The sequence below is a fragment of the Alternaria burnsii genome (genome assembly GCF_013036055.1).
Source record: "Alternaria burnsii strain CBS107.38 chromosome Unknown 753, whole genome shotgun sequence".
NCBI lineage: Eukaryota > Fungi > Ascomycota > Dothideomycetes > Pleosporales > Pleosporaceae > Alternaria > Alternaria burnsii.
Genome location: NW_024066118.1, coordinates 711,760 through 724,972, shown reverse-complemented (window position 1 = coordinate 724,972; position 13,213 = coordinate 711,760). Strand labels below are relative to the sequence as shown.

The following is a 13,213-nucleotide window of genomic DNA, read 5'->3' as shown; positions in this document are numbered from 1 at the left end:
GCTATCTTACTTCAAAGTTCGTTTACGTTGTCAGGATAGATTGGGAATTTGGCAGCGATCTTCAGGCGCCGCTTCTCAGCCCGGCTGATGCAGGTATCGATGATCTTCTCTAGTTCTGCGCTTGATGGTGGGTCGGACGCATCATGTTTAAATCCTAGGAAAGCGAAGATCGCATCGTCCGATGCAAACTCCGAATAAACGTGGAACAGATTTTTGAGCACGGTTATGCTATCCGGTCCTTCATCATCGGCTAGTGAGAGCGATCCTTCCGAATCGTCAAATCCGTCTATGATGTTGTGGTTATGTTGGCGCACAGAGGTTCGACATTCCCTCTTGCCAATCACTTCGACATTTACTCTGTAGGCCAATTGTGAGTTGACTGGGCGTGGTGAGTAGACGATCGGAACGCAAATTCCAGCGACGCCGTTTCCCCCCTTGATAAGGTTAAATAATGTAATGCTTCAATGAAGCTGTGCTTACTGATTTCGCGATTTGATCGATTCCCATAATAGCGTCTATCAGTCTGGACTTCCCTTGCCCAGTTTTACCAACGACTGCTACAGACTCTGGCTTGCTTTGATAGTTTCCAATCACAGTTCCCACCCTCTTTTCCAGTTGTGCAGCCAGCTGTGGGTCTTGATCCGCCTCTGCTGCGGCAAGGAAGTCAAGTGGAATTTTCAGACAAGCACTCTCAGCTTTTGAGAACTCGCTATGGTAAATGGGTAGGTTGGGAGGCATTTCCTTCGTTGGGTCATGATGATAGGTGTCTTCGTTGTCGTTCTCAACGAACTCATCGTATTCGGCGAGTTTTCGTTCTACACGCCGCTTCGCTGATGGAGGAATTGAGTTCTGCTTTGTTGGTTGCAATGGGCCGTCAGCTGTAGTCGTTAGTTCCTCATTACAGCTAACAGCATGTGGAGATCAAGTCGTAGCAAGTAAAGGGCAGTATGATACTGACCTGGTCTTTTTCCCTGACTCGCCATGATGGGACAAATAGTGCTTTGACAAGGCAAGCGCGCCTACGACCGCGATATCGAACGTTCAATCTTTGGTTGTTGATGAACAAGAATGCTGTGGCTGTGATGGAGCAACTTCCGCTGGAGTATGGACATTCCAGTGTTTATACGAGTGGGCATGGCAATATATATACATGGCGGAAGCAAGCACATATTTAGACATGATAGATTTCATGGCGACGCGAAGCATACGGAAGACAGTGCAATCCGAAGAGTATCTCTTAAGAATGCTTCGCAGCGAAGCAAAGTTGAGACAATATAATCCGATTAAGGACAATGTCTTCGCCCAAGGATCCTTGTCTGAGTTGCCTGATCTTGTCGCCCAGATGGAGGCGTTCTTCAGTTGAGCTTGAGCTAATAGTGTGTGTTTCGTCAAGACACTGTCTTGTATTCAATAAGTCGTGGCGTATTCGATAAAGACACTGTCTTGCATATCTTAGATTGAGATTTTGATATCGAAAGTTTTGTGAAACCGATGGTTCGATCGCTGCATACCTAATCCCTATGCCAGTGCATCCTGTATGCATGGACTTGCGCATGGGTGAAGGCAGCCACAGGCCCCCACCAGTTGGTAGGTTTCCAAGATCTCAGCTATGTTCATCTGCCAAGAACTACTGACGAGGGAGTGATGAATGAAGAAGCCTTCTGCCTCATAAGAACATTGGCAGACAAGCGAACAGATGGTGCTCACAAGCATGCATCTTGCAGTTGTATGCTAGTGGGTACTGCTGTAAGCACAGGCCAAGGGGACGACCGGCGTTTTGGTCGGCCCGAGCATAGCGCGTCCTGGGATATCAGTTCCAGAAACTTCTGCCTCGAGCTCCCCTCTACATAACTTGCAGAACTCTCCTTCTGTGTTCCACACTATCGCTCTAATCCGCGCGCCGTGAAGCTCCGTGTCAGCATCAGCGCCTTTTTATTGTAAGTACTGAACGCCCTCTTCCAAATTTCGAATGATGAGACACAAGCTGGCACCAGTCTGAGAAGACTTGTACTCTTTGCATGCGGATCAGCTGCTTAGACTTTTTAGTCGCCTTCTGACAATACCTCACTACGCGTTCATCTTTGCATAAGTTGAAGAGGTTGAAGCTAACAAGCTTTTCGCAGAAGTTTTATCGAGATCGAGCGCGCTCTTCAGCCATCACCATGGTCCTCCACAACCCGAACAACTGGCATTGGGTCAACAAGGATGTGTCGGGATGGACGCGCGAGTACCTCGACAAGGAGCTCACGCAGATATCAGCGGAGCAGGATGGCGTGACAGCAAAGATCGATAAAGTCGTAAGCATGGATGGTGACGTAGACGTGAGCCAACGCAAAGGCAAAGTGATTACCATCTTTGATGTCAAACTGAAGCTCGAATACTCGGGTAGGTCTTCTCGGTTGCACTCTTCTTGGGCGAGCTGAGCTGACTCGGTCGGCAGGCAAGAACAAAGAGGGCGAAGAGGCTAGCGGCACCATTACCGTCCCCGAAGTCGCTCATGACACCGAGGAAGACGAGTATGTCGTATGTTCCCTTCGCTGGCACCACCCTTGATTTGTCCATGTGACCTTGTGCATCGCGACTAACAGTTCGCCATAGTTTGAGGTAGACGTCTACTCGGACGAGAGCAGCAAACAGCCCGTAAAGGACCTAGTACGATCCAAGATCCTACCGCAGCTGCGTAAAAGCTTCACCCAGCTTGCGCCCGCGGTCATGGCGGAACACGGAAAGGACATCCAGCATGCACCAGGCGTGAACCCTGGTAGCAGCTTCACAGCGCCAAAGGTATACTCAAGCTCAAGCGTGAACAAGTCCAGCTCCAAGACGGAAGCATCTGGCTCCCAAAAGAGCAGCTCTGGCGCAGTTGTCAATGTGACTACCATCACCGACAGCACAGAGTTCCGCACAGATGCGGCCAACCTTTACCAGACTTTCACAGACCCGCAACGCATCGCTGCGTTCACGCGGGCCCCACCAAGGAACTGGACAGGCGCACAACCTGGCGGCACATTCGAGCTCTTCGGCGGAAACGTCAGTGGAGAGTTCACCGAGCTCCAGGAACCCACACACATCGTCCAGAAATGGCGACTTGCACAATGGCCTGCGGGGCACTACTCGACCCTGTCGATATGGTTTGATCAGAACGATGTTGATGCTGTGACGGTCATGAGGGTAGAGTGGAAGGGTGTACCAGTTGGTCAAGAGGAACCCACCAAGACCAACTGGGACCAGTACTATGTCCGAAGTATCAAGACGACTTTCGGTTTCGGTACAGTATTGTAGTTGACCAGCGGCCTCGATTGCATCATTGCATGGTATGGAGTAAGAGGCGTTGGGAGGACTAAACGATTGCTATGAAGTGATGGAAACGGGTAGATCGATACCTACCATAATGGTATGGACCCCAATGAGATATGTTTGAATGACAACCTTGACCGTGTCGCGTGCTTGTTTTTGAGGCGAACCTCGTGTTCCATGGCGCTAGCTGCTCTGGGTATCGACGCGACAAGTCCACTCCAATTCCGTACATGGTATTCTTTTCCCAGCTCTTTGGTCCGACGATCAGACAACCACTATCTAGAGTAAGCAAGCCAATATTCCCTCTGCATGGAATGTCATAGAGGGAATTATCGAAGCCGCGGCGCCGAAGAGACCTTGTCTGTCCGTACTCGCGGATACCCGGGGTCTACCACCTTCCCATACAGGCATAGATCATCTTCCACTATCGCCTCGACCGCGATCAAGCCATGTAAGCTTGTACAAGCCTTTGCTAATGCAAGCTTGGGACCGAATAGCGGGGTACCTTCCTAGTAGCTTCTCGCTCGGTTGACAGTCGCGAGCTTCATGGTCTTCATAGATCTGATCAACTGAGCGCTTTTGTTTGGACTAAAACAACGTCGTTAACTCGGCTACATTCCAACGACCGATCTTTGTGTCGGCAACCCATTCACAGCAGTCTCAAATAGCGAAGGGCCGTGTGCGAATGCGTATGCACCGAAGTGTACCATGACGTCGTTGGCACGAGCACTGGATCACGGCCAGCATGCACGGCACCGAGATAAGCAAATACTTAGCTCACATGGGAAGGTGAGAGCTGGCTATCGGACCTGCATAAGCTTCGAGGATAAAATGTAGTTGGTACGCGTCATATGAGAAGCTGCTTTGCTCTGCTTCCAGCCACCGCTACCTTTGCTCCCTCTCTCCTCACCTCTATTGAGTCCGGCAAGTTCATCAATACGCGAAGACTTGCGACAACCTCGAAAATGAAGAGCGCGCAGAAGCTACTCGCCGCGCCTTTGTTGGCAGCTGGTACTCTTGCACAGTTTGTACCTGCGCCCACGGATTTGATCACCAAGGAGGGGTATGCCAACATCAGCGTACGATACAAGGAGGTACCTACGGGTATCTGCGAGCTTGATCCAAATGTGAAGAGCTACAGTGGATATGCGGATATTGCGGAGGATCAGCACGTCTTCTGGTGGTTCTTTGAGTCGCGCAACCAGGATCCCTCGGAGGCGCCATTGACAGTGGTAAGTCGCATAGTGTAGAGAAATCCGTCTTCTGGGTTCTGCTTTGGAGGAATTGTTTGTGGGAGTATATTGGATGTAGTCATGACCTACAAGTATTTTTAGGCTGAAATCGGGACGGTTCAAGCTTTTATCAAAACACAAGGACGTACTGATGTTGTTCGCAGTGGATCAACGGAGGCCCAGGCTCCAGCTCAATGATCGGTCTCTTCCAAGAACTGGGACCATGCGGTATTGGACCAGATCTGAAACCGTTCAACAACCCGTACTCGTGGAGCAATGCAAGCAACATGCTGTTCATCGATCAGCCTACCGATGTTGGCTTCTCCTACTCCATTCCTATCCCAGGCTACTCAGACGGTAGCACCATCGTCCAGCTGCCAAACGCGACTTGCCCAGACTACGCGCAGACTTACGGAACATGCGGAACATACTCCAAGCCAGACCATACTTTGACTGCCAACAGCACAGAAGGTGCGGCGCCAGGCATGTGGAAGACACTGCAAGGTTTCATGGGTGCGTTCCCGCAGTACTCGCGCAACGGCTTCAGCTTCACAACTGAGAGCTATGGAGGCCACTACGGACCCGTTTTTAATGCCTACTTCCTCGAGCAGAACGCAAAGAACATCTCGGGCGCACACAAGATCGAGCTGGAGAATGTGCTTATTGGAAACGGATGGTTCGATCCTCTTGTCCAGTACCAGGCTTACTACAACTACTCTGTTTACCCTGGCAATACCTATGACTACGACCCGTACAACGACACGGTCAAAGCTGAGTGGTACAACAACATGTACGGCCCAGGTAACTGCTACGACCGAACCGTGCAATGCTACGAGACTGGAATCAACTCGGTGTGTGCCAGCGCGGATGATTTCTGCTACTCCAAGGTCGAGAATCTCTACGATATCTACAGTGGACGTGACGAGTACGACATGAGGGAACTGACGCCAGACCCATTCCCCTACGGATACTTCGCCGATTACCTGAATTTGCCAGATGTGCAAAAGGCGATCGGTGCATTCCAGAACTTCTCTCAGAGTTCCAGCACGGTCTCTGCTGCGTTTGGCAACACGGGTGACGATGACCGTCCATCAGGTACCATTGCGGCTTGCCAGGAGCTGCTCGATGCGGGCGTTCAGGTTATGTTGTACTATGGTGATGCGGATTACAACTGCAACTGGCTCGGCGGACAAGTTGTGGCTGACATGATCAATGCGACGGGCTACTCGGAGGCTGGATTCACCAATATCACCACCAGCGACGGCATTGTCCATGGCCAGGTCAAGCAGGCGGGTCTCTTCTCTTTCCTTCGCATCTACGAGTCTGGTCACGAGGTACCCTTCTACCAGCCTCTTGCGTCGCTAGAGATCTTCGAGCGTGCGCTGAAGCAGGTTGATATTGCGACGGGTAAGGAGAAGTGTGATGCCGACTATCTGACTGTGGGCACACCGACCAGTGATTACAGGGAGGGTAATGCTACGATCCAGTTCGAGGTATTGCCAGCAAATGCGACTTACAACACGGCGCTCAATGGACCGGACCCTGAGCCTACTTGGGCAGCAGATGCAGAGGTTGCGAAGAGGGCACTGAGGAAGCGCGATATTGGAAGGTTGGGAAGGCCGATCAAGTCGAGGGGCGGAAAGAGGCCTGCTTGAGTTGGTGGGCGAGTAGCTGGTTATCCGCGGCTCTAATGTATATTCACATGAATGTTGAATGAAAAAGCATATCATGACATGGCCTTATCTCCTGTCTAGGCTATAGTGGGGTTGTAGTACGAGGCCGTGTGGCACTCACACGGCATACATTTGGCGCTAACTAGTGCAATGAGCTTCTAACGTCATAATGGTCTGTAGGATTGCCAATCATCAGCTACGATGTTCACTGCCTTCATCCGTGAATGTATTTTTCCATGGAAGCTCCCTTTTTCTAGACCGTCTAGAAGCACCTGCATAAAAGTTGTAGCGGACCGAGCTCTTGCGGGTAAAGGAAGTCTACGCGAGGCCGTTGCAAGAGCGTTCCAAAAGTCGCGGTTAAGAGGGACTGGTGCGGGAAGACCCCCTGCTAGCGGGCATCGCATGAACCTTGGTGTTGGGAGAGGAGGTCGCATCAGCATTCGCAAGCAGCCACGACGAAGCGCAACCGAGTCAACAGTATCGACCTTCTTTTTGCTTGCAGGAGGCGGCCACGACATTCCGGCACCTGCTTACCTGATTCACACACACGCATACACGTCGAGGACGCAATTGACGTCGTCGCGCCTCACCCGCTTAGCGTTCCGAAAGTCGTGCCACGCGGGAATCGCATCACCAACTTTTCTAGTCGCTGCCGCAGAGCCCCAACAACGCCGCGGTCAACTTGCCCCCGCCCGGTGATGGTGCGCTTCGGTGCAAGGCCTCGCTGAGAGGCACCATAACCGCCCGAACCAGCCCCGCCTGGTAGCAACGACGCTCCCTGCAGTCCGCGTAGCAGCAACGCGAAAGCCGCCGCGCGGCGACACGAAACACAGCAATGGCGCCCTCGGGGACGTCGATGTTCTCCAAGCTCAGGCCCGGCCATGCGAAGCGCAATGCCTCGAGTCTCGCTTCACCAGAGCCTGTTCCAAGCCCCGCCGCCCACGTCCACGCCCACGCCCATAACCCTCTACCCTCGCCGTCGCATACCACACCCGAGTACTTTTCCTCCCCGCGCTTCAACGACAATGCCAGCTACACCTCAGGCTCCCCCATATCGCCCTATCCGCCTCAGTTACCGCCCATCACACGCGTCGCCTCGAAGCTCGACAAGTCTGTGTCGCCCAACAGCTCCCAATACACCACCAGTCAGCACTCGGCAAGCACTGGGGGCGGCAGCAGTAACATGGCACAGGACCGCAGCATGCTCTCCCCGCCCCAAAGGACACAGGGCCACCTGTCTCCTGGCTATGAGAACAAGCCGCTCTCTGCGCGCTCAAACGCTGGAAGCACTCCCACGAGTGCGAATCGACCAACACAGAACGTGCCACAGAAGACTGAACCCGCGCCATCGTCTGAGACACCTCCCCAATCATCCTCACATCTAGCACCCTCCGTCATATCCCCCAGCTATACCAACTTCTCCAAGTCACAAACGTCGCTATTGAGTGGCATCAGCGACAAACTCACAGGCAGTTCCAAGGGCACCTCAACACCAACAGCAGCCCCTAGCAAGTCAAAGTCGAGACTGACCCTGCGCAACCCAATGTCGCTTCTCATGCGACGAAGGTCAGGACAGACCCTGGACCCTCTCGCCGACGAATCGCTTGTCACTCAACGATCGCCGTCGAATGTCCCCCCCATGCCCGACAACTACGACCCCAGTATTCGCGGAAACATCAGACATGACTTCGACGCGCCCAGACTAAACCGAGGCTACTCCTACAACAACGCGTCAGAGGGAGGGGAAGCGCAGGAGGAGATTGCTCGTGCCAGCCCACCAAAGATCGAGAAGGAGCACACACCAGTGTTCCGTGAGCACTTTGACGATGACACCAGCTACGAACAGTCGCAAGCCGCCATACGAGCAGAGCAGCTAGTGAACAATGACTTCCTCGCAAGAAACTCAGTACAATTCCCTCCACCTGAATGCTCAGCACCCCCTCCACCACAACCCAAAAACTCGCCGCCGCTGCTGCCGCGTCCTCCTCCACAAGCGTCTCCACCACCTCGACCGTCGTTTCAGGGTTTTGAGAACGGATCCTCAGTGTTATCACCTGTACAAGAGTCAGAGAACCCCCTGGACACCTCTACAGATGTTAATCCACGGAAGAATAAGTCGACCAAATCACCGCCGCCCCCTGCACGATCGAGGGCAACGTCTGTTACAGACCCATCTTTCCAGCCAGCGGGGCTACCAGCACATCTTAGCAGTCGAGCGTCTAGGTTTAGCTTTCAAATATCTGGAGGGCTGGATTCCGCGCAAGAGAAGATGCTCGAGGAGCGACACAAGGCCAAGGAGGCAGAGAAGAAGCAGGCGCGGAACTCTACCAACTCGGTTGAAGATGAGTACGACGATTATGGCATGGACGATTACGACGACATGGATGGCGGCTTTGACGAAGAGATACCAATGCTTGGTGAGGAAGACGAATTTGGCGGCGGTCTAGGAAACCAAACGCTGGACTCTGGCGTCAACGCCTTCGATTTCTCATCTCTGTCGATACAGCAGCAGAACTTGAACGATAACACGAGTCCCATGAATATGATGCAGATGCCTGTTGACATGAACGGAAACCCTATCGGTTTTGCCATGTCGCAGGAGATGCTTCAGCAGTATCAGATGTCCATGATGGGTGGTCAACCGAATCAACAGGGTATGGCAAATATGCAGGCTTCGGGATGGAACCTAACAAGCCTTGCGGGTAAGCCTGTTGAGCCTTCTCCAGTCGAAACCCCTGGGACATCCGAAGATGCGGCGCCTTCAGATGCAAAACAACAGAACTTTGTAAATCTCGATCTCGATGACGACATGTACTTTGACGACGGCCTCATCGGCGACCAGGACGACATTGAGCCTACAGAATTTGACGAAAATGTCTTCGACGACCCTAACGGGCCACTATACGAGAGGAAAGTTAAGTTTGCTGAAGACGAGTTGTCGCCCACTACTCACCAGTCGCGTGTGCTTGATGCCTTGAATTCGGAAACAGGTTACGAAGCGGATGATGACACCGTGCCAAAGCACTTCGAGAAGTCGGAACCTTCACTTGCGCACAAGACTTCGATCGCACAGCAGCGGCCTGTACCCAGCCTCGATAACCTCAGCGCATATCACAGTGCGCTCGCTGATGCAGCACAACGCGCTGAGGCTGCCGGCCGCTTCACTAGAAAAGCGAGTGTGGATGCTGGTCAGACTAGTTTTGACGTTGACGATCAGCCCTCACCCAGCCATTCGCGGCCTAGCCTTGTTCCTGACGACGGGCGCTTTAGTGTAGATACCATCAGCTTCCCGCAGGACGATGACATCTACGGTATGAGCTCTGGCTATGTGGACGACTACGACTACGACTACAGCGACTTTGACTCGGCCATGGAAGATGACCCAATCATTGCCGAGGCCAACGCTGAAGCCCTGGCTTATGACGATGAGGGATTCTACGGCCAGGAGTTTGGTTTCTACGCATCTGGAAACGGCGAGTCGCCCAGCGCTTGGGGTGGCTTCTTTGGGCCATCTGGTCTTGGTCGTACGGTAAGCGGTCGCAACGCTGTGCGAGAACCAAACTTGACGCCCATCACGGAGCGCAGCGAGTACAGCACGCGCAATTCATTCATCAGTCTCAATCACTTCCGCGACGGACAACAGCCAATGTCAAGTCCTGGCTTAGCGCAGCTTGCTCGTATGAGTCCGTACGGCTTCCCTGGGCCTGAGGAGGAGGGAGATATGAGTCTCGACGCACTGCTCAAGCTGCGCAAAGGCGCCTTCGGTAGCAGTGTTGCCAGTTTACCAGTCAGTGCCGCCAACAGTCCGCGCAACTCTTCTCCCATGGGCATGCAGTTCGTACCCCGGACATCGAGTCCTGTCGGTAATCGCATGAGAGAGCAACCCTCTGAGTCGCTTGAGAGCTCATACTCGTCGAACAACATCTCTTCTGATTACCAGAACGACGACCAAGACAATGAAGAGGACGACGAGGGACTCATGGATGCGGTTAATGGCGCGTACGAGTCTGGTCGCTCTAGCGAAGATGATTACGACGGAGACGAACGACCCGAAAGTCCTACTCTCACAGCTAGCGATTACAATAGTCTCTCCAGTCCGACTGGATATGGCGTTGGAAACGAAGCACCACTTTTGCCTCCCATTTCGGAACTATATGCCCAGCACAACATGATGAGTCTAGCAATGTCCCCAAGTGGCATGTCCGCCACTTCACCGTCCAACATTTCTCTCCCAGTATCGCCATTCCCAATGCCGCTCACTTCACCATACCTACCGCAACACCAAAATCGGCCACCTAATCCGCCTTCAATAGACACCTCGCTCTCTTCGCCATCCGCACCTACCGTTTCCACATCTGGTGGACCACGGAGACAGAGCATGGGTCTTAGTCCCATCTCAAACTCCTCTCCCATTACACCGAATGGCGGAAGCGGTGGCGGCTGGAACCGTGGTCATAGCAGGAAGGGTAGTGCAGCGGATAGCGTGACGTATGTACGCGAACACGACGAAGCTGGAGAAGGGAGATGGGTACTAGAACGCCGACGCACGGCTGAAAGCGGGGAACTGGAGTTGATTGGTAGGGAAATTGTGGAAGGCGGACGGATATGATAAGACAGGCTGACATGAAGCCGCCCTTTTCTCCTAGTCTTCGGAGATATATGGACTAACTGGTAGAAGGAGGTTCGGAGACAGGATTTGCATCGATGGCGTTTTTTTTCTAGCATGGAGCGTTTTTTGCTGCTGTGTGTACGTGGCATTTCGACTTGCCCTTTTTGAAAGCGATGAAGAAAGAGAGGCTGGTTCCTTTTTTGACGAAGATGAGCGGATGAATGATTAATCAGATACCTCGATTATTACAATCATGAATGTTTTTTGCTTGTACTTTGTCATTCTTGAGAGTAATGTTGAGAATAGCACAGCTCTTATCACAACGTGTCTGCAGTTCTCTTCTCCCGAATCAATATCCTCGCAGCCAAATCCGGAAACACTAACTCGTCATGAACCTGATTCTTCGGTCTTCCTTCGCCTGGGCGAAATGCAAGTTCGTACTTGGTTAAGAAGTGAACCACAATCATCTTGACCTCGCTGGCAGTGAAGAAGCGGCCTGGGCACGCATGAGGCCCGTATCCAAAGTGCAGCCACTCAGTGTCTATGCTAGAGAACTGGTGACGGTTCTCTTCGCCTGGAACAAGACGCTTGTAGTAGTAACGCCATCCGTCGAAGCGCTCTGGGTCGTGAACGATCTGAGGATCCGCTGATATGGAACTGGCAGCCACACAGACTTGTGTGCCTTTGGGGATGTGGGTGCCATCGGAGAGGGTTAGTGACTTGGCGGCATAGCGTTGGAAACTCACTGCAGTACATGAGGATTTGCTTATGGATCTTGTTGTTTGGGGACACAAGACTTACGTAGTTGCGGAGGATTCACCCGCTGAGATTCTTTCATGAAGCTGTCCAGTCTGCGCATTCGAAATAATGTCTTCTGACTTATTTCGCCGTCTTCTTTGATCACAGCGAGAGCTTCTTCAAGTATAGGCTCGATGTATTCCGGATAAGCGCGGAGGTCATACAACACTTGTGTTGCCGTTAGTGCCGCAGGCGGAATCGACGCTTGGCTCATGATCAACGCTCGGTGTGCTATGTTGGTAGGATCGCTCTCATTCTCGGTTTTTGCAAGGTCCATCATCCACTGTACAAAGTCGTTTGGTTTCACGTAACCTTGGAGACTCTCAACTTGCTCCTTTCGACGTCGTTCCACAAGGGGGACGATAAGACGTCGAGCTTCTTTGACACAGTGCTTTGCTCCCCAACGGACTGGTAAAAGATGGACGATGAAGGGGTGAAGTAAGGTCGGGAAGAGTCTAAGTATAATGCCTGTCGGAATAGCTGTTTCTGTGTACTTGATCGATGCTTGTAGCCACGCTTCATTCTTGCAAAGGTCAGGTCCGACGATAAAGTGAGCGGACATGCGGGTGGTGATCCGGTTCAGAAGGCGCATCAAATCTACCTCCTTCCATTCGTCTGATATAATTTGTTAGGTCGTATTCGCAGTGGATAGTGATTTCATACCTTTGCATTCAGGCGTTTCGTCAGACGTAGCGGCCTCAAGTTCCTTCTGCATGATGGGTATGAAGTAATGTAATGCTGGAGTCAGCTTGCTCAAGACGGCTTTAGTCATGATGCTGCTATCTACTGTAAGCTGCAACATCGAATACTTGCCCACAAAGTTCTGAATGCACGAAGGTCAGTGAAAAAGCCCGTTGAGTGAGTTCGTTTACACTCCCAATATCACGTTTTGTAAGGTGATCCTTTACAGTGTAAGAAGAGCAGACTTACTCGATACAGCCCATGAGCAAAACTCAGTTCTGACTCAGGGAAAGCTTTGAGCTCGTTCAAGTATCTGTTCGAAACGACAAGGAGGTCGATATCGGCACGAAGAAGTCTGAACATGGATGCTTTGCCCTGTACAGCGAACCTTAATTAGTCCTTTCTTGCCAAACACGGAACGCCTGTTTTGAGGAGACTGACTTGGCTGTATCCTTGGGCAAGTATGGATGAAGCATTCTGAAGAAAACGGTACCGTAGTAGGAGGATCGGTTCCAACCATGATCGACGACCGACAATTGGCGCTTTGACATTCTCTGTCCTGTGTATGAAGAAACTGAGCAGGTAAGAGATGATAACGATCCCAATGACAGGTGCACGTATGTCTCCCATCATGATGAAGCTAAGTCAGATTCCAGGTTGCGTGGGTGACCAGCACGAATGGCCTTGGACGACTCATGCTCTCTACAATCTTGCAACGATCTTTTGTAGAGAGAGGTGACGGACAGTGAGATGACCACACGCAATGTCGGTCAGCGAAACAGACACCCAAGACAACGTCCTATGGAGTAAGCAGACCAGGGGCCCACTACATGGCTTTATTTACCTATCAATTAAAGTACCGACGGGAATCAAAATATACTTCTCAGTTCGTATCTACGATCATTCTTGGAAATGACCTTTTC

General features: G+C 52.0%; 5 protein-coding genes across 5 annotated transcripts; 3 read left to right on the top strand and 2 right to left on the bottom strand.

Moving 5' to 3' along the window:
• Positions 1-11: 11 nt before the first annotated feature.
• GT037_008343 (uncharacterized protein) lies at positions 12-983 on the bottom strand (the record flags this gene model as incomplete). The annotated part of the gene is made up of 3 exons (XM_038933390.1): positions 12-434; positions 481-878; positions 959-983. 3 exons carry the CDS (start codon positions 981-983, stop codon positions 12-14), a joined length of 846 nt encoding a protein of 281 aa, XP_038784055.1.
• A 1,179-nt stretch (positions 984-2,162) lies between these two features.
• On the top strand, positions 2,163-3,282 carry GT037_008342 (aha1domain family protein; the record flags this gene model as incomplete). Its single annotated transcript, XM_038933389.1, has 3 exons — positions 2,163-2,385; positions 2,441-2,523; positions 2,599-3,282. The coding sequence occupies 3 exons, from the start codon at positions 2,163-2,165 to the stop codon at positions 3,280-3,282; spliced, it is 990 nt and encodes a 329-aa protein (XP_038784054.1).
• Positions 3,283-4,262: 980 nt separating this feature from the next.
• Positions 4,263-6,184, top strand: GT037_008341 (carboxypeptidase s1; the record flags this gene model as incomplete). The annotated part of the gene is made up of 2 exons (XM_038933388.1): positions 4,263-4,529; positions 4,694-6,184. The coding sequence occupies 2 exons, from the start codon at positions 4,263-4,265 to the stop codon at positions 6,182-6,184; spliced, it is 1,758 nt and encodes a 585-aa protein (XP_038784053.1).
• An 853-nt stretch (positions 6,185-7,037) lies between these two features.
• Positions 7,038-10,811, top strand: GT037_008340 (uncharacterized protein; the record flags this gene model as incomplete). Its single annotated transcript, XM_038933387.1, has 1 exon — positions 7,038-10,811. One exon carries the CDS (start codon positions 7,038-7,040, stop codon positions 10,809-10,811), a length of 3,774 nt encoding a protein of 1,257 aa, XP_038784052.1.
• Positions 10,812-11,128: 317 nt separating this feature from the next.
• Positions 11,129-12,923, bottom strand: GT037_008339 (uncharacterized protein; the record flags this gene model as incomplete). Its single annotated transcript, XM_038933386.1, has 5 exons — positions 11,129-11,556; positions 11,613-12,224; positions 12,273-12,432; positions 12,540-12,665; positions 12,732-12,923. 5 exons carry the CDS (start codon positions 12,921-12,923, stop codon positions 11,129-11,131), a joined length of 1,518 nt encoding a protein of 505 aa, XP_038784051.1.
• Positions 12,924-13,213: the final 290 nt, after the last annotated feature.